The following is a 19,909-nucleotide window of genomic DNA, read 5'->3' as shown; positions in this document are numbered from 1 at the left end:
ACTTTTAGTTGTACAAGACTGAGACGCATGGGGATGGCTACCTCCTTCGGAGAGGCAAGGGCGTCTCTCCAATCTTCGTCTTCTATAGGTCCTAGATCAGATTCCCAATTTGTACGTAGTTTAATCATAGGGTCAGTACGATTATTTACCAATTTTCTATATGTGAGGGATATGGCCTTGTGCTCCATAGGATCTAATAATAGCCGATCCTCCAAAGGGGAAGAGTCCGGGAGCGGGGTTTCCGTAGGTAAGGCCGCAGAGATGGTATGCCTAATTTGGAGATATTGGAACGTCTCTGAGGGCTCCAGGCAGTACTTGGCCTGGAGGTCAGAGAACGTGGCCAGTTTCCCCTTCACCCACATGTCCCCTACCGTAGAGATTCCAATGGTGACCCACTTATCCAACCCGGGGCATTGACTGAGGCCACCCAGAATACTAGGCTCCCATAACGGAGTAGCTTTCGTTAGGCGGTTATGCCACCCCAGTTTTCGTGTAATTGCGTGCCATATTTCAACTGTGCGCGCTGTGGGGCCTGTCAGGTTGAGCCTGTGGGGGGTGGTATACAGTGACCTGTTATATCCCCCACGACCCATGAGCCAGAGATTGATTAGGAAATTGGGACCCCCGTGCGGGCCGCATACCCAGCTATTGATTGCCGTCAATTGGGATGCCTGGTAATAGAGCCGCATATCCGGCAAACCTATTCCCCCGTCGTACCACGCCATGGTGAGTTTATTCATGGCAATTCGAGGCGGACGGCCCTCCCAAAGCAATCCATGCACCGCAATGTCGATCTGGGAAAAGTAAGAGTCTGTGATTGGGTACGGAGCATTTTGGAGGATGTAGAGGAAGCGCGGGAGCGCGAGCATCTTAAACAGGGACGCTCAGCCCAAGAGGGAGAGAGCGCCAGTGTTGGGTGTCTGATTTTAGGCGTTGGAGCGGCACCAAGAGATTTCGCTCAAAAATGATTTGTGTCTGCAGTTACAAATATACCCAGATATTGGAAGCCATGAGTGGCCACCGTTATCTCTTACCCCCTATGACTAGACGATGGCTCGCCCCAAAGTACATACATCTGGGATTTGGACCAGTTTATCCGGTATCCAGAATGCGCTCCAAAAATATGGAATATATGCAGCACTCACCGCAACCAACGCGCAGGAGAGGCCAGATAGAGGAGGACATCGTCCGCATATAAGGAAATGGGATCTTGGTGGTCCTGCGTCCATTTGAATCCCCGCACCTCGCGGTCTCCTCTGATCCAGACCACCAGTGGCTCCAACGTTAGGGCAAAGAGGAGTGGGGAAAGCGGGCACCCCTGCCTCGTACCCCGATGGAGGGGGAATGTGTCAAAGCGATGATTGTTAACTGTGACGTATGCGGTGGGTTGTCAATAGAGCAGCTTAATCCAGCCAATTAGCCGTGGACCAAATCCTATATGAGTCAGCACGGCAAAGAGGAAGTCCCATTTGATGGTATCAAACGCCATAGAGGCATCAAGGGACAACAGGATTGCTTCCTCTTCTATGGTACCCAGTCTCCCCAGGGCTCCATGTACTCACCGGAGGTTTCTGGCTGCGTTTCTACCTGGCATGAAGCTGGACTGATCTGGGTGAATGAGCTCGGTGATGTAAGGGAGGAGTCGATTGGCCAGAATTTTGGCTTCTGCTGTGAGCAAGGATATTGGGCAGTACGATTTGCATTCTTCCGCAGGTTTGTTGGGTTTGTGTATAACCACTATGGCCGTAGTGCAAATCTCCTCAGGTTGGAGCCCTGACTGGTAGCACTCATTATAGAGACCTAGAAGATGAGGTGCTAATTTGGCAGACATGGGCTTGAAGAGTTCAATGGGAAGGCCATTAGAGCCCATTGCCTTACCAGAGTGTACCCCCAGTATGGCTTTTTGAATCTCCTTCACCGTAATGTCCGCCTCTAGGGCCTCCCTATCCTACGGAGTGAGGCACGTCATTTTAATTTTGGCCAATAGATCTGCCGACAGCGGAGCCTGAGAGGCATCAGGGACCCTATAAACGTCCTCAAAGTAAGAGGCAAACGAGTTTGTGATGTCCTGGGGGTCAGTAAGGAGCTCTTTATCGGGGCCCTTGATAACTCGAAACCATCTTGACGCTTGCTCTCTATGCTCCAGCCACGCCAGGAGCTTGCCAGTACGCTCGCCCTGTTCATAGATTAGATGCCTAGAGGCCAGGGAACGCATTGTGGCCTCCTCCAGTAGGAGCGGTCTATAGTCCAGTTTTTTTTTTTAACTTGGAGAGAGTGCTGCGTGTCAGGATCAGGGGCCCGTGAGAGGACCGCTTCAGGGCCAATATGTCAGTTTCTAGTTCGACCACCCTTCGAGAGCGCTCTGTTCGGTGGCCTATCGTCAAGGACAATGCTCTGCCCTCAATCACTGCTCCATTCACCCCCCATTGCACCACTGCAGAGGTTACAGACCCCACATTCTCTTCAAATTAATAGTCAGTGTCCTGCAGGAGTGTCTCCCTGATGTGAGGTATTTTGAGCATCCATGGCTGTATCTTGATAGTGCCCGGTCGCTTGGGCCGTGACAGGACAATGTGTGTTGTCAGGGGTGAGTGGTCAGATATTCCCCGCGCCAAACATCGGGCCTCATGGAAGTAGTGCATATCTTGAGCGTGGGTGAACAGATAATCGATTCAGGATTGACTGCCATGCGCTCCCGAATGAAAGGTGTAGTGAGTGTGTGCTGGGTTAAACCACCTCCATATGTCAACCATCCCCAGTGCATTAGCAAATTAGCAAATTGTGAGCCTCGTGGTGGGTCGTCACGGGGTGGGAGGCGATCTCTCGAGCCGTCCATCGTTGAATTAAAGTCACCTCCCAGTATTAATGTACCCACTGGAAGATCTAGTAGTAATGCCCCAACATCCCGTAGTGTCAGTTGTTGTAGCCCTGGGGGGGGGGGGGGGGGCGTAAATGGAGACTATATTGAGGGTGCGTCCTTCCCATGTGCCTGAGACAGCGGAGATCCTGCCCAAAGTGTGGGTCCATGTGTTGTGCGTGATGAATGGGGAACCCCTTCGGAGGAGAACTCCCACCCCCTGGAACCTGAGGAGAACCCCGAATACACCACCATAGTGTACCCTTTCCTATTAAAGGCCATGCATGAATTTCCGACCAGGTGAGATTCTTGTAGCATTACCAAGTCAAGCTCCTGCCGCTTAATGTAGCGTAGGACAATGCCCCTCTTGATCCTGTCCCCCAGGCCATTTACATTCCAAGTGACCACTAAGTCCTGTACCCAGTGCCATCAGTCCTTTGTGATAAGGGAAGTATCAAGTCAGATATCACCGCCCAGAGTTGGCAGTAGGGGACCCCCTGCCAGGCACTGCACAGGCCAACAAGTTGTACAGGGCAGCGTCCATTGTGACCACAGGCACAGCTGAATATAGAGAGATGTGTGATCAAAACATGCCAAAAATCATAGTGAACCAATGCAAGAAACAAAGTAAACATAAGAAACAACCCCCCCTCCTCCCTGCACACCCCCCCTCCCTGCCTCCCTGCATAGCGAGGCTACAACTGCCCACCACCCACCAACTAGCAGAGTGCCTGTCGCAAACCCAAATCAAGAACAGGAACCTGGGCAACCCCACTCCCAAAGAACAGTGATCTAATCACTGAAAACTCCGCCCCGGCCTGCAGACCCCACGGGCATAACAGATGTTTCTGCCCCCAAGGGGGTCCTCACCTCAGTCTGGGCCCCAAGGCCGGACACGCCGTTCCCCGGAGTCTTTCCGTGTGCCTCGGCGGGAGTCTAGTCCCATGATCATCCGCTGGTACATAGGCGCTGGGTAGAACTCACTGGCCTGCAGGTCAGTACGCCCCCCTCTCGACGAGCCCTCCGGGATGATCAGCCGCAGCTGGTACGGGTCGCGGTGCCGTAAGCGCCAATATTGGAGCCCCGGTAAACTTGCAACTGGTACTCGCCAGGGCTCACACCTGGTTCCCGCGCACCCCCCTCGGGGCCCTCAGTGGTCCGGATCTTGTGTGCTGCCGGCCCGGCAATCTTGATGACCCGCGACGTCCGTCTGCAGGCCGGGTGAGCTCCAGGCTGCGGTCTCACGTGACTGTCGTCCCGAGCGGCCTCACTGTTCTCCGGCTCGGCTCTGGCGGCGTGAGCCGGCCCCGGGCGTTGCTGCAGATGGCCCCCACCAAAGTCTCTCAAAATTCGCCAGACGATGAAACTCACTCTGTAGCAGGCATCCGGCCCCTCAGGAGCTGGATTTGGCCAGGGCGGATAGTGTTGGACGGATAGTAGCGGGAGTGGCGCAGCGGAGCTCGGCTACACTGTAGCCATTCCTCTCCACTCCCATTTTAAAGATGATTTTGTGAAACTTCTGGAGAGTCAGTGAATGTAGCCAAACAAGGTATAAACCAGTCACATAGCAATACCTTACTATGCCAATAAAGATTCTTAGTTCTGAGATGATCTGGGAAGGCAGAACATTCATGAGGTCTTTGGCGTTGCTGGGGTGCACCGTGACCACTCCTCTCTAAAACACATACTCGAAAAACTTTATTTTGCCTTTGAGGAATTCACTTTTGAGTACTGTCAGGAAATATTCATGGACAGGTTGCCATGTAGGAGGAATCTGTGATACACAGTAAGGTTGTTGCATAGATGAAAATTATTTGATGACATTCATAGCCCCTTCTATGGCAGCCAGCACTCGTGTCACATCATGGAATACTTCAGCAACTCATGCGATGTCAAAACTGAGTTGTTTGTAGCGCAAGAGATATTGAGTATGTTGTATTGTAATGACTGTTTTCATTGGGCATTAGCATCCTGCATTCAGGTCGAGTCTCCAGAACCACCAAGCACCTTTTATGTCTGATAGGATATCATCAATAGTTGGGGTGATGTAACGTTCTCTTTATAGCCTAATACAGGAGGTGCATGTCAACGTAGATGCCCACTGCTCCAGGTAGTTTTGGTTTGATAGTTACCAGTAAGGGGGAAACCCATAGAAATCAGGTTGGTTATCTTCCTTATTACCTACTGTGTTTCTGGTTTGTTCAGTTTCTCCTCTAGTTAGGCTCTTAAATGTAGGTAATATGTATGTGGCATCAAGCAAATAGTTAAATCATTGGATCGACACACAATTTATTTTGCTTCAGGCAGTCAAGCTTTTTTTAATAGTTTAAATTATTTCTATAGTTTCTCAATGCCCTATGTGTTTATACATAGAAAAGACCCCGGTCCATGGCAGTAGTGCAGCTCAGCAAGGTGATGCCACTTTCTTTCATGTTGAAGAATTTGGCTTTAACAGACTCATTCCATGATCTCCATTCGACTGTGCCAGCAAGTTACAGCTGTGACATTCCACCTAGTATATCTTTTTCTTTGCTGGCAATATCTGAGCTTTGGATTCAGTCCAGAGTACAGACGTTGGTCATTGATGGTTTACCAACACTCATGAATCAGAGAGGGCAGTCACTTTCAGTACTTGCATCTGCATCCTGCACTTAGGTTGGGGGCTTCGTTTATCAGACCATCTGTCTACAAATGAGATGAAGAATATTTGCTTTTCCGCCTCCTCTGGGTCCATGCTCGCGGTTAGTTGCCATTGCCAATTTATCATGTCCTGAGATATGGTTTGTAAAGTGCTTGGGATGTACGTTCTATGCACTGGTAGCCTTCTCCGACCACCTCATCTGCAGATTTTTGTGACAAGATTCGACTTCCACATTTCCAGTACACTTTCCCATACACTGGGCATGCACTCCCGGGACAATGTTGACACCTGTAGTAGCCAGACATTTACTGGTTCTCATTTTTCTTCCACTGTATTGAACCTTTTCTGACTTTCTTTGAATGGCGTTCACCATCTGTCTTCATTGGTTTAGGCTCTTCTAGTTCTTCATTGATAGCGTATAGATGCATCTATAGATTCTCCTTTCTTGTGCCATGTTTGCTTGAAGATGGGCAGTTAATAGTTGGGATTTCGTTGCGGGCCCGAAGAGATCCTCTAGCACATATCATTGTGCGTCTCATCTCCTCTGCTTAGTTTAAGAACAGCTTAAATATCTCTTCCCCTGTATGCTGGAGTAGAAGTGATGTCATATCATATTGTACCCACTTAGACACAGCCTGGTGGGTCTGTTCCAGTGCAACAATGGGGCAACTACCAGATACAAAAACAGTTGGACAGAATGCAGAACAATGTCATACATTCACCGCAGTACAGAGATCTGGGCCTAAATCCATCGTTTTTTTTTGCTCACCATGCCGTTCCAGTTTGAACCCAGCCATATGCAAATCAGTCTTGACCCTGTGCCTCATGGGAACAGTCCAGCCCGAACTGCCAAGCCAGGTTCTCCCTGGACTGGAAACAAGCATCCTAGGACCGGTTTCGGGGTTTCACCCCTCTTCAGCCAGGATAGCTTGATTCCAGTGGCATGGAGAGCAAGGAACCCACGTCTGGGCATACCCTTCACCACTCGGGGTGACAAATGCAAAAACAACAGTTGATGGACAGAATGCAGAACAATGTTATACATTCACCACAGTACAGAGATTCATCACATGAGGAGTGTTTATAAATGGTATGAGATGTCCCCTGGTTTCCTTTACATCTTGCTACCGCCTCTTCTATCTGCCACTTGTCTATATTCAAGTCACGAGTGATGGTCTCCAAAGTAACACGTTTCTTTTACTAGGTCCTTGACTAAAGAAAGTACAAAACGGTGTAGATTCCTACTATATAAACTGTTAGCCACATAGCTTCCCAGTCAAGCTGGGGCTGTAATACCCAATGCAGCCCACTGCAGAGTGCTAAAACTGTTGTTAAAGCAAAGGCCCAGTACCTTAGTACGGACGAGATACAGATGAGGCACTTTCACGAGGGTGAGGTAGTGTTAGAAATGAGGGTCTCTAGTTGGCAGAGGAATGCACCTTGCCCAAGTAGGGACCCTTCTTTCTAGTCAGGGTAAGGAGATTACACGTCTAAAATAACCCCTGCTCACCCCCTTTTTAGCTTGGCATGAGCAGTCAGGCTTATCTCAGAGGCAATGTGGAAAGCATTTGCACATAACACACAGTAAAACAGTGAAAACACTACAAAAGGATACTACACCAGTTTTAAAAAATAGGCAATATTTATATCTGTAAAACAAGACCAAAATGATGAGGATCCAGCATACAGTAATCAAAATATGAATATTGCAAAGATAGACTTAAAATACAGTTCTTTGAAGTTTATAACTCCGTCCGGGGCGATCCCAACGTCATGAACAAAGAAATCCACAGTTCAGCCTCCATGAGCTGTTGGCACCGCAGAGAGCACTGCCAAGCAACCCTGGTCTCACAGACGACGCCACCCGACGCCACCACAGCGCCTGGCAGCGTCGTCGTTCGCGGCGTCAGGTTGCTTTTCCTCTGTGACAGCTGAAACACGCAGTTGCAGATGCAGATACCCAGAGGATGGTGAAGTCTTTGGTATGCCTGAGACTTCCAAGAGGGGGTAAGCTCTACTTCAAGCCCTTGGAGAACCTTTAACAGCAGGATTCAAGATAATCCAGTCCTTTCACTACTCAAGACAGAAGCAGCAACTACAGGCCAATGCAACAAAGCAACCAACATCAACGGGACAGTGCTCCTCCTGGCAGCTCTTCCAGCTCTTCTTCGTGGGAGGGTCCTTAGTCCAAAAGTGTTCTAAAGTTCTGGGGTCAGGGCCCTAATATTTATACTACTTTTCTCTTTGAAGTTTTAGGCAGCAAGTCCCTATGGTTCAGTAGAAACCAGTTCTGTCCTCTCTAATCCAGCTTCACTACAGGAAGTGGAGACCGCATTGTGTAGAGCAGAAACAGCTGGATGGAGAGGCCTGGTTGGATGCTCCTTCAGGCCCTGTAGGCCTGTGCTTGGTCTCCGCCAAGGTGTCTAAGACAGCCGAGTGAAGAGCTCCGAAGTGCGCATGTCACTTTGGCCAGCGCAAGACAGCCAGCCAAAGTGACATGCGCACTTTGGAGCATCCAGCCAGCTACTGCTCCTGTCCTTTGCTGCCAATTGGCAGCAGAGGAGGACATGCCCCCATTTCTCCCAGCTGAGGGCAGGTTGGCGAACGTAGCGTGTTGCATGAAAAATAAAATGCCAATTAAATAATTTCATTGCCATTTTATGTTTCACGTTTATCGTGGCCGCAGCTGGGGTTGGAGGGGCGACGCTTCCCCACCCTCATGCAGAAGCCGCCGGTGGTTCTCACCCAGGGAGCAACATTTCAACCTGAAGAAGCAAGGACAGCACTATTTTCTGTTTTGTTTGTTACTCTGGATGCTTTGTTGATGCAGCATATTGCCTTGCCTTTTGACACATGTTGCACAAGTGTGTCTAAAAGTATTACTCTTTTCAACGTGCAACTGCAAAACATTCTTGTAACCCGTGTGCATTTGGTATGAAAAGCCACGCCAATTACTACACAGCAGAAAGGAGTTGGATGTCTCAATTTTAGGATTGATGCGAATGCCCACCAGCTAAGCGGTGTAAGCACATGGGGCAGAGAAGAACTGCGAAAACAGCCCCAGATTAGTGACCAAAGGAATCTTGAAATTTAGGCCAGTTGGTTATGACAACCCATTGCTGGTATACATTAGCAGTAATTATAATACAGCCACATTGCTGAATGCCTAGAGCCATACCAGCTGTTAAAGGCAAACGCTGCAGGCAAGAGAGGGCCTTTACCAACTGCAATAGCTGGAGGCAGATGGGCTATGAGGCTATTAGAACATTCACCTTAATAGGGTAAAATGTTCTAAATTACACATGTAAAATATTCATTGGAATGTTGGAGCAGAAGGCTCAAAACCATCCATGTTAGCCATGAGCAACTCCATTGCCTTCAATACAGCGCCCAACGTGCCAATGTCCTAATATTGTATGAAGAGGGGGGGCTAATCTAACACTCATCACTGGAGTATCCCCACATTCAGCGGAAATACAGCTCACTAAGCACCAAAAAAACACGAGCAGCAGTCGAAGCTTTTGAAACGCATCGCCAGCTCTAAATATTGGAACATTTGTTGACAGCAGACTGCATTTACTACAGCAATATGCTTTAGAGTAAACAGAATTCTGCTTCAGTGTGTTCAATAAAATGGAACACATTTCATAGTTTTGAGTAGGATCATTTTGAACGACCAGTTAGCAGTTTACTGGAGCACAGTGCATATATTACTGCCCTTAATTGAGGTAATGCCATAAAAGGAATAAAGGACTAATCAGAGAAAGTGGAAGAATAGGTCATTATAACTTAATCTCCTTCTTAGGAAGTATTTTAAAATCTCCTTCCATATACACCCCTTAGAATGTGCAGCCAGGTCATTTATTGGTAGCACCAAATCAACTTTTCCATGTGCTCACCAGCCAGGTGTGCCTGGAACTGATCCTTCATTCCCTGATGGTGAAGAGTACAAGGACACTGTCCCTCCCCAAGAGTGACATACGGATCAATGGACACACAAACCGTTTGCTCCTGCACGGCCTCAGTTTTGTGTCCAAGCATTTGCAAATCACAGGGGCAAAGAGAGGTTTACCAGACCTTCTGTACAAAGCTGAAGAATCGAAACTTTACCAAATTGGCCATAGTAAATAGGCAAAGGAGGTCAGTGAAGACAGGTAAAGATGGCTTCTCTGATCAAGTCAAGGATGACCGTAGCATTTTTGATACAAGCTATCGTATAGATGAGCATTAAGATGAATTAGAAGGAAATATGTAGGAATCTTTCTTCCTCGCTGCTGTTTTTACTGAGGTCATCTGAGGACCAAGGAGCTGAAAGATGGGGATGGACAATTCTAGTATCATTTAGTTTGTAGTGGACATTTGATTTTAAGAGTAGATGGGCTTGAGAATGTTTGTGGTAAGACAGCAAGAACACTTGGATTATGGCAAAGGATCTTGATTCAGGGTAATGGTGCACAAGGGAAGTAGTCTCACCTAAGGTGGTGGAACCAAGTGAAATGGGTTGTGCCACTCGGAACTGAGCACATGGAAGAGGCTCTGCTTGGTACCATATCTTTAGTCAATTGACATAAGATGTTAATGTTGGACTTGAATCAATATTTTGCTGATATTCTAGATGTATATTGTTCGCATGCCGTGAATGGCATAAGTGGATGAGGCAGCTATCAGAGTTATGCTCTGCTGGGTAGGTCATTTGAGGGCCAACAGAGAACATCCATAGAGCAGAAGAGGAAATCAAAATGCTCTGGCAGGATACTAACAATTGTCCACAATCAAAATGCAAGTTTAGCAAGAGGGCACTATTCCTATTTCCTTTTTTAGTTAATGAGGAAGAGTAATCACTTACTAAGCTAGATGAACTAACTAGTCAATATGGTAAATGGTGAGATACGAAGGGCATAATGGGAAAGGCAGTGAGAGTTCTTCTGCATAAGATGGTTGTGGTGTTCTGTATTTATCTTTGATTGGGCAGCGTTGGTTTTTTTAGTGATGATGTTATAAATCAGAATGCGGGTGGTTGCCAGGTTGAAATGTAGACTTCTGAGTGAGTGTCAGTGGCATCTGGCTTGCTGGTTGATGAGGTCTCTGTAACTGTGGTACCTAATAAACAGGCATCCATCACCGCTTCAGAGGAGTCTGTTTCATTTCAAGGAAGAAGACTCTTTTACAATAGTTTTAGCCATCTTGTTCAATCTGCTGCTGAGGGGGTTTCGACCAGTGCTACGGACACAGCAGTCCGAGATGTTAGCAAGGCAGGCTCACCTATCAGGATGAATGCAACTCCTTTGACAAATATGAAATCCATTTGACCCATATTGACATTCAAGCACACTATAGTCTATTCCAATGTATAGCCTAAAAAAGGTTAGTTAAGCCCACAAGTATACAAGCAGGATAACATCCCCATCAATCTCTCCAGTGGTTTGTCCTTTTGCTATTTCTAGTATGATATAGGATCACCTCACGTAAATGCAGTACTTTGCTTTATCTTAAAATGGTGGGAAGACTACAGCTATACCAAGGCTTATCATGGAGAACGTGTTTGATCTTGAAGTAGAGGCCATGTTGTTCATCTTCAAGGATGCTGTAGAATGTTTTGAAGGGAGAACTGGGGAGAATTATGAATCCTAGGTCTTGTGTGCAATGCCTGTAGCACTCATCTCTGGGATTATACCATTTGTTTTTCCTGATCCACATTCAGGTCTGCACCGTCAGGTCATCCTGATTCAGACACAGGCACTCAGCCAGCAATCCACTTAAAAAATTGAGGAATATCAATATAAAATAGGATGGGGTCACTTCTAATGAGAAGGAAAGGGCTCAGAGCTATGGGCACAGTAAGCTAAAATGGCAGCAACATGTTCACTGAGGACACTGTTAGGGAGCCTGCATAATAAAGGATTATGGGTGAGCGTTTACAGGACCATATTAGCTATGCCATCTCATGCATTTAGAGCATCCACAATACTGCAATAAGAATCCTACTAAAACTCAAAATATGTCACAGTTCTCCGCTGAATGTAGTGAAGAAGCACATGTTCAATTCTCTGATAGCTACTTCTATTTGTTAATGAGTGGCTAAGGGAAAAGCAGGGACAGAAGTTAAAGAAAGTGAACAGGGCTCTTAGGAACTTAGTTTACTTAATTTGTCTACTACTGCCTTTTTGACCCTTGTGACCAAGAGTTAAAAAAGATGTGCTAAGTAATAGTAATGGGCATGATAGTAGCAGCAAATGCAACCCCTCGCTACCCCTTATTAGCATCCATGTGTAGATGGAAATCAAATAATAATCTTGGCTGTCTCACATAACAAAACTGTGGCAACCTGGGCAAATTGTATGCACTTCTCTTTCTAATTTATCAAAATGTGGTCCTCTAAGAAAATGGCTACTCTCCAGTCTTAAAATAGATATTAAAACTTGCCATTTGTTACACTTATTTACAGTGATACAAAAGAAATAAAATTACAATGTCTGAGAAAAGCTGGATGTCCACGTGGATCTACTTTGTTTAACATTGTGGCCTGTTGACCATTTGTTGGACTCAAATGTTGCAAACGTTGACTGACTTTGCTGGCGCTGTAGTCAGCCTCACTGTCAAATATTTTGGTCAGCATGATCACCTCCGTGTCCAAAATGATAAATGAAAGTAGTGAAATACCGCATTAACAAATTGTGAATCTATCGTAGAGCCTTAAATGTGCGTGACTGGCTGCATGCATTTACCCACTGCAGCGAGTGTGAAAATATCATCCGTGGATGACACATCATAGTCAGCCTCTAGAAAAGAGCTAAAAACTCACCCGGACTCCCACCACCTCGATAGAGTGAAAACATGTGTTGTTGGCCCAGGTTGTGTTAGTTCCATGTAAGCAAACGTGATATATTACTGGATGAGCAGCACCTCTTAGAGTGCAGGGGTTACAATGAACCATGGGTTTCATGCTTGGATTAACACCCGCAAACAGCTTAAACTAAAAAGAAGTTACATACAAACAGCAAAAACTTTGTAATCAGATGACATCTCCTTATCATACCTTACCTTTCCACAACATTTTGCTTTGTCAATTATTTTCAGTGCAAACTCTTTTCCAGTGGCTCTAAAAACAGAAAGATTCTCATCAATACTTTCACTCAACAGGCGCAACAAAGGTTATAGGTACATATTACAGCAAATACCAACACCTCAAAAGAGTTGCAATTAGTGCAAACACTCAACTGCACATGCATAGATCTGCTCAACAGAGAAAGATTCTACAGTCACTTCACCCCATGTTGTTATGACCAAGACATTCAAAGTGCAGAAAGCCAATCTGACTCTAGTGTAAACGTCCCTCTAAACAGGCTGGCGTCAGAAATCAAAATTATAACAAAGATACGAGTAAGAAAAGGTTTTTTTTTTTATTACTAGTCAGTGCAAATACGCCAATTAACACTGGTTACTTCTCTTTTTAGTCAGACACCTCCAGCACTTCTCCACTTGCATCCGGACGACCATTGCCGTGTAGATCTTAAGAGTTTACTTGCCTTTCCAGGGTGCAAATAGAATGCATTTAAAACAGATACCAGAAAGAATGACAACTTCACCGCAGTCTCTCACTGTAATTGAAGTAGTGTTACTTCTTACAGCTGAAAAGGCTGTATGCGGCACGGACGGTCACATGCAGCCATGGCTCCACACCGCTGTTTAAATGTTCCATTATGGACCTCTTTTGATAGCCAAGGCATACCCCCTTCTCAGTGACCCCCACTAATTCTACCTGGGTTTCTGTATACCTCTGTACCTACACTGGATTCACTCACCACCTCCAAGACGCCGTCTTTACATAAAAACAGCACACACCAGATGAAGTGTGAATAATGGGGGATGCGTAGGGGCACAGCTGACCTGCTGCAGTCTTCACCAAGTACAGGCTAGGAGAGGTGGTAAGAGCATGGGAGTTTGGAAAAGGGCATGGAATTGAGCTTTACATTTAATCTGGGTTCCTCAGTAATGCCACGGTTCATGGTGGCATTGGCGTGGGCCCTTCGACTGCCTTGCCTCACTCGCTATCAGCACAGTGATGCTATGGCGTGGGAAGGAGCTGCACCAACTACTCCAGGAGGGGTGATGATCACGTATCACGCTCTCCACCATCTTACTGGGACAGTTGAGAGCCCTCAGTCACTAACATAACCGAGGATGCTTGCCACTTGTCACATTGTTTTCATTCTCTACTTTAGCTATTCTTGCAACAACCACCAAAAAACCTACCCAGAACCTGAATGTCCCTTTGAGAATTGTCAGTTTCGGATTCTGACTACTTTTGCAGGTTCACATACATCTTGGCCGTCTGGGGGAAAGGATCGTTATTTTCAGGGTGGGTTTGAGGACATCGTTAGCCCTATGGTACTCTATTGAGGCAAATAAAGTTTATGGAATAATCCGCACAGACGGAAAAGAATGTCAGAAAGGTGAATTACTCCTAAAAATACTCTAATGCAAATCAAGGAAATACATGGATTCTGGCAATAAACGCGATCTCAAATGTATAATGCGAGAAGTTTTCACTTATGTGAGTGAAAACAAGAATTAAAGAAATGTATAACAAAAGAGGTTATGGAGAATAAATACAAAGAAACAAAAAGCTCAACAACCACATGAGCATGTCCATGCCAGATGTAAGAAGTCAGTCTGTGGGTGGTGGAATCGAGAGCAGTCTGAGTCCTTCGATAATCCCCTGGACAGGAGCCTTACTGGAGAATGGTACAACTTATGGAGACATTTATAGTGCAGCAATCTGCATCTGCTCTTTGGGGAAAGGGCTTTCGTCTGGCAACAATGGCGTCACTGCTCATCCAACAGCATCTACCCTGAGTCTGCAGTCCAATGACATCTTGTACTTTCTACCTTTGTATTGAGTATGGCGACAATATCGTTTAGACAGAATAGAGCACGGTGAAGCGAGTCAGTTATAATAAGCTGCGAGAGGACATTTTTGTACCTCCTGCCATTCAGAAATGCGGGACAACACTTATGGAATGTATGCCGAATGCTGAAATAAATACAGTTATTAGATGGGGTACTGTCACATAATTCCTTTAACTGGGATAAGACCAGGAACGTTCCTCCTGGCTACAAATCCCCAAGAGTGGATAGTCACAGGCGTGCTAATGTAACTGCCCTTTTTCTTCCATTTTGACCTATAAGTGTGGGTTGCTCACAAGAGGCACTTTTAGCAAGCACAATGCATCGGGACCAGCACTTACAGCCAGTAGAAGCCATCTCCAGCCTGTGCATTTGACTGCATTCACCTCCATCAGGGTTTGGTTCAGAGGATAGTGGATGGAGGGTGCCACATCCACCTCAACTGCCGTTTTATACCAAGAGTAAAAGACACACAAATGATGTTCAGCATTTCGGCAGTCATATGTTCTTTTTTAGCATTTGTCACCCCGTGTGGGATGGGTATGCCCAGACGTGCGTCCTGTGCTCGCTACGCCACCAGATTCAAGCGAGCCTGGCTGATGAGGGGGTGATACCCCAAAACCAGCCCCAGGATGCTCGTTTCTGGTCCAGGTAGGATCTGGCCTGGCAGTTCAGGCTGAACTGTTTCCATGGGTAGCAGGGTCAGGACTGATTTGCATATGGCTGGGTCTAAACTGGAAAGGCGTGGCATGCAAAAAAAAGATGGATTTACAAAGCTGCCAAGGTTTCAGATAGTTTGTGTGTGACATTTTCATAATTTCAGTGAAATTATGAGTGATATTCAGCGATTATGAGCAAAATCAATCAAGCAGCCCAGGAAAAACATAAATATCAGAAATGTGTCCCATTTGAGCAACCAGAAACTGCAAGGAGACCTTCCAACTTCTGCAAAGCACCAGAAACGAAAGTGCTCTTGTAACTTGAACGAAGAGTAAAACACTATGATATTAAACTTGAACTCTGACTGGCCTCAAGGGTAAAGAAACGCTCCCTCGGGAGGGTCCTGGCGCAGTTTCGTCTATATACCACAGACAACCAGAAATGGAATACAAGATTATTTACAGAAGTACATTAGGAAAGCAATCAGTACTTTCTCACCTAATAATTGCAAATATAGAAAACGGACAAAGATAAACTTCAAAGTATTTTCTCAGAAGAACCCTCGGGTGCCTTAATACTACTCCTGATATTTTCCTCTGCAGTTGTAAATATAACTTCTTTTTTTCTGTGATGTTTATGAGAGGCTCGGTTATATTTACCCGCTTCATCTAACATCATAATTCCTGAACATTATGGGTAATTTTGCTCCTCAGTGCCTCCAAGATAAGCCACGTAAAGCACCCCCAGGGGTATGCACAAGATGTACAGGCTTATTTAGGCTTTATTATTCCAACTAAAGACAGAGCACCGATGTTCTAGAATGTTCACCATGGTAACCACCAGTGCTTAAAAACGGCGAGCGCAACTTTCACACTCAGTTTTGTCTTAAAAAGTTTACAGGCATAGTAGTGCTCTCCAAGGATTATGAAATCAGGAATCCGATTGCCGATTTACGTCACAGCTCTGCGAATGATCTGGCTTCTCGACAGTGGCGGAATGCCTAGCAGCATCTGACTCCGACCGTACCCTCTCATAAGTTTCTCCCCACAGCTGGGAGCCCGATACCAGGTAGCCAACGCTGGCGCTAAGGAGGCGGGGCCTGCCACGATAGTACATGAAACACGTCACGTCGTGAGTGTCACAAAGTCAGTGGTCCACTGGGCATTCACTGCCACGATCAAATGGGCCAAGTGAATTCAGATTTGGGAGTCTGAGTGGGGCCTGGCTCAAGAACGGATTCTTAAACAGCCATGTTTGAAATGGAGCCAAACTCAGATGACTCCAATTTAGAAGCCCGGGGATGCTGATGATTGCCGTGCTCCATGACCCCTGCACTTTGAAGTTGAGAACTTCAAACACAAATGTGCGACATTATGCCGCTGCATGCCCTCAAAGTGTAACAACATGATCATGCCGCAAGGTGTGTGCATGGCTGCCAATGTTTCAGGCTGCTTATGCGGCGGCAGAGTGCGGCTCCAGGGGTTGACTCCAGAGTTCTGCTCCAGTCATTCTGAAGCCGCCCTGTCACAGGAGCTCGCTGTGCTCCCGTCACACCTGCCCCAGCCCTCATTTACCACTTGGATGCCTCGCGACTGCAAATGCAGTTCCCACTGTTGCTGCCACTTACTTGCTTGACCCTCAGCACGCAGGTGGTCAAAATGAGTGATTAACGCATTTTAATGCGGTGATGCGGATCACCACATTAAAATGCGTCAGTCTAACACCTAATGGTTGGCACTTGGCAGGGCTGATTTAACCCAGATCTGTGACTAGGGGTGAATGTTTGATCTGTTCAGTATTCCTCCCTTCATCTGTCCTTTTTTGGCAATTATAGCAATAGCGGGCATACTGCACCTGCACACCCCAATAATACTGCTCCATATGTGCGATCTAGAATCCTACCCTATCATACGGCAACGTCAGTGTGTCTCAAAAGACACCCATATAAGCTTGGTTAGTAGCGCATGCACAGATTCGAGAAATGATCTTGTCAAAGGTATTGAGAAGCGGCCATTTAACCGCCTAAGAAGAATGACCATCTCGATGTCGGTCACTCTGCGCGTCAAACAGCCAGAGGGACCGTCATCTTGATGCTGCGTCCTGTACTTTAGAGACTACCAGCCATAGTTATCCGAGTATCAGAGCTACATCCCGGTGATTGCTTATGCCCAAGTATTAAAGATATTTTCTTTAGCAAAAGTTTACCTAGTATTTTTCTGTATACGGTGGAATGGGTTACAATCTGGTCCGACTTAGATGGCTGGGACACAGTGAATCAGTGTAACAGCAGAACAGAAGGAGAAAGCTCACAAGCTACTATAAAGCAGCCACAAAATAAGTGCGATGGGAGGAGGGGGATCTCCATTTCGTGGGCAGCAATTCTGAAATTTACCTAGAATGGCATTTTCTGTTTTAGACCATGAGGATTACGGCGATGACCCAGCCTTGCCTTTGGATGGCCTACCTTGCGCTCTTATTAACATGGCTCACAGAGCAAGGAATAACCGGGAGCTCACATTAATAGAGCAGCAAGACTGAACCCCAGCAAGAATGCGTACTTCAGGCAGTTCTACAAACTGTGTTTAGTATCACAGCACAGGAAAATATATTGGTTATTGGAGCAAAAAAAAAGGTATTACTGTAATCTGCAGCAATAGTTTAAACACACAAGGGGAAGAAAAAAAATAAAAAAAGATATAGAATGGAAATTAAAAAATAAGAATGGCAAAGTATAGTATTCGCCACCAACTGCGTCATGAAGTGCGCCTCTTTTTAGGCAGAAGTGCATGTAATCAGGCAATATGCAGTTACTCACAGTGCAAGGGACCCAACTGTTGAGGTGGACTAACCCATTTCTCCATGCTGTAGGTTATGGTGAACAAAAGCAAAAAATAGCTCAAGAGGCCAATGGATGAAGAGGGCTGTTTACAGGGCACTGCAAAATGTCCTCCGGTCACAAAATGTGAACTATGGACAAACTGATCAAGCCCCATGTAACTGTTCCGGGAAAGAGAAATTAGGAGATGGGCTTTGTGGAACATGAATTGTCAAGAAGCGCTGAAGTAAATGAAATTATACTTATAGCACTTTGTAATACTAATATATAGGTTCCAGACACAAAAATATTAACTATTTTGAATGTTTCACTCTCACTGAGTGATTAATGAGCATCCTCCGTTCTACAGATAACCACTACAATGACATCTACTGAATATCTATATCAATTTCAGTACAAAATGTAATAATGCCCGTCATAGGTCCGACGGACAAAATGTAAGACTTGAAATTCAACAACAATTGCAGGTAAAATGCCACTATTCTTGAACACGTGACCTAGAAAGGGTCCTACGCTCCCCATCCCTGTCGGTTAGCTGCAATGGTTGCAGTTAGGTTGGTGTTTTGCATATTCAAATAAAGAGCCCCCATGCTGCACCTTACACCTCTAAGACCAGGTTCACTCAGTACGGACATTCCAACCAATCCCTTAATATTCCTCTCCCTGAAATATGTGTGTTGTGCCTTCTCATTGGGGGAGTGTGCACAGGCCATTGGCTAGGGAGTGGATGTGCAAAGTCAACTAAACTGACGCCTGTCAGGACATAGTCGTGGATCAGCAATGAAACTAGATGTGAAGTTATATTCTTCCTGTTTCAACAAACCTTTCTAACCAAAGTTGGAGTACAGTTTGCTGTGCGCACCTTACAAACCTGTAGGTGGTTCGTGAATTTACACTTCTTTTATGCAGATACTGACGTTTTCATTCATTTTATTTTATACCTTTTGCTCGGCTTCATATAGTACTGCTTCACTACCAGTACTAACACATAGATCATGGTTATTTTAGGGAACAACATGTCCATCACCAGCCTCACATTACTGCACCCCCTCTTTTGGGGCTAGTGTTTCTTGCAAGGAGTGTAGCTTTTGTTAAACAAAACTGCTGATTCAGACACAGAATACATTTTGAGAATGAATAGGTCAGTGTGCGGGTACACTTTTAGCAGGACTGCTTAGACAGTTGTGTTTTTATTTAGCTTTAGAATGGCACAATGTCATCCTGAGAACACTAGAAAGCGTGACAAAAGGCAGTTCAGTTGGTACCTCCACTGCACACACAATGGTGCATTCATGCCTGCCCAGTTGGTGGAACAATAAATTGAAAGTACAAGGAACTGGATTTGAGTCCTTTTCAATATGGGACCTCAATGCTGACTAGCTGTTTCAGCCAACCACATTAATCAAGAATCCATGTTACGATCTACAATGGAGGACTTCAAGATTGGTACCCTGCAGTGGAAATAACATTTGGAACAATATTGCTTCACCTCCTGATGTGGAAAATGTAGTATGGTAAGCAGTAAGAGGATTTTCATCTTTACGGCTTAGGTTGGGCTGCATCAGCGCTCACTCATCTCCTTCACCAAGCGCGAGCATTTTCCTGGAGCATAAACAGTGTCACTATGTCAGACGCAATGTGACGCACTACGGGATCACTCGACAAAATGCTGGGATCCTCCTGGTTTCAATAATGATGGTGGATCTCTTTTAAGCTCTACATTTCCCAATGGGTCCTCTCTCTCTTTGAGAGACTATCCTCTGTGTGTTCAGGAAACTAACAAGGTACTGGTTAGGTCGAGCCTGAGTCAGCGCGCATGCGCTGCTCTGGCGATCTGCTGTAGTAGAGTATGGGAGAGAAGCCCCACCCACTCTTCGCCCATATTTGTCATTGGCTTCTGTCTTAATCCTTCGTAAATGCAAGCTTCCGATTCAGTAATCGGTTTGTTAGTCCCTCCTTAGTACCACCTTTTCTCCATTTGTAACCTCCCATGGCTACTGGTCCCTTT

The 19,909-nt window shown here is 45.9% G+C and overlaps 1 protein-coding gene across 5 annotated transcripts in view; it reads right to left on the bottom strand.

Moving 5' to 3' along the window:
• Nucleotides 1-19,909, bottom strand: part of DCLK2 (doublecortin like kinase 2) — a 378,330-nt gene that overhangs the window by 69,983 nt on the left and 288,438 nt on the right. For all 5 annotated transcript variants that reach the window (XR_014978130.1, XM_085641650.1, XM_085641651.1 and 2 more), the window contains one exon: nucleotides 12,540-12,597. Coding sequence is in view for 4 of the 5 variants with exons in the window: in XM_085641650.1 (XP_085497776.1) it covers nucleotides 12,540-12,597 (58 nt within the window). In the remaining variant the exon portion in view is untranslated. The remainder of the gene's footprint in view (nucleotides 1-12,539; nucleotides 12,598-19,909) is intronic.

This window comes from Triturus cristatus, chromosome 2_2 (assembly GCF_964204655.1).
Source record: "Triturus cristatus chromosome 2_2, aTriCri1.1, whole genome shotgun sequence".
NCBI classification, from domain to species: domain Eukaryota; kingdom Metazoa; phylum Chordata; class Amphibia; order Caudata; family Salamandridae; genus Triturus; species Triturus cristatus.
Note: the sequence above shows the minus strand (reverse complement) of the source record. Positions and strands in the feature narration are given on the sequence as shown.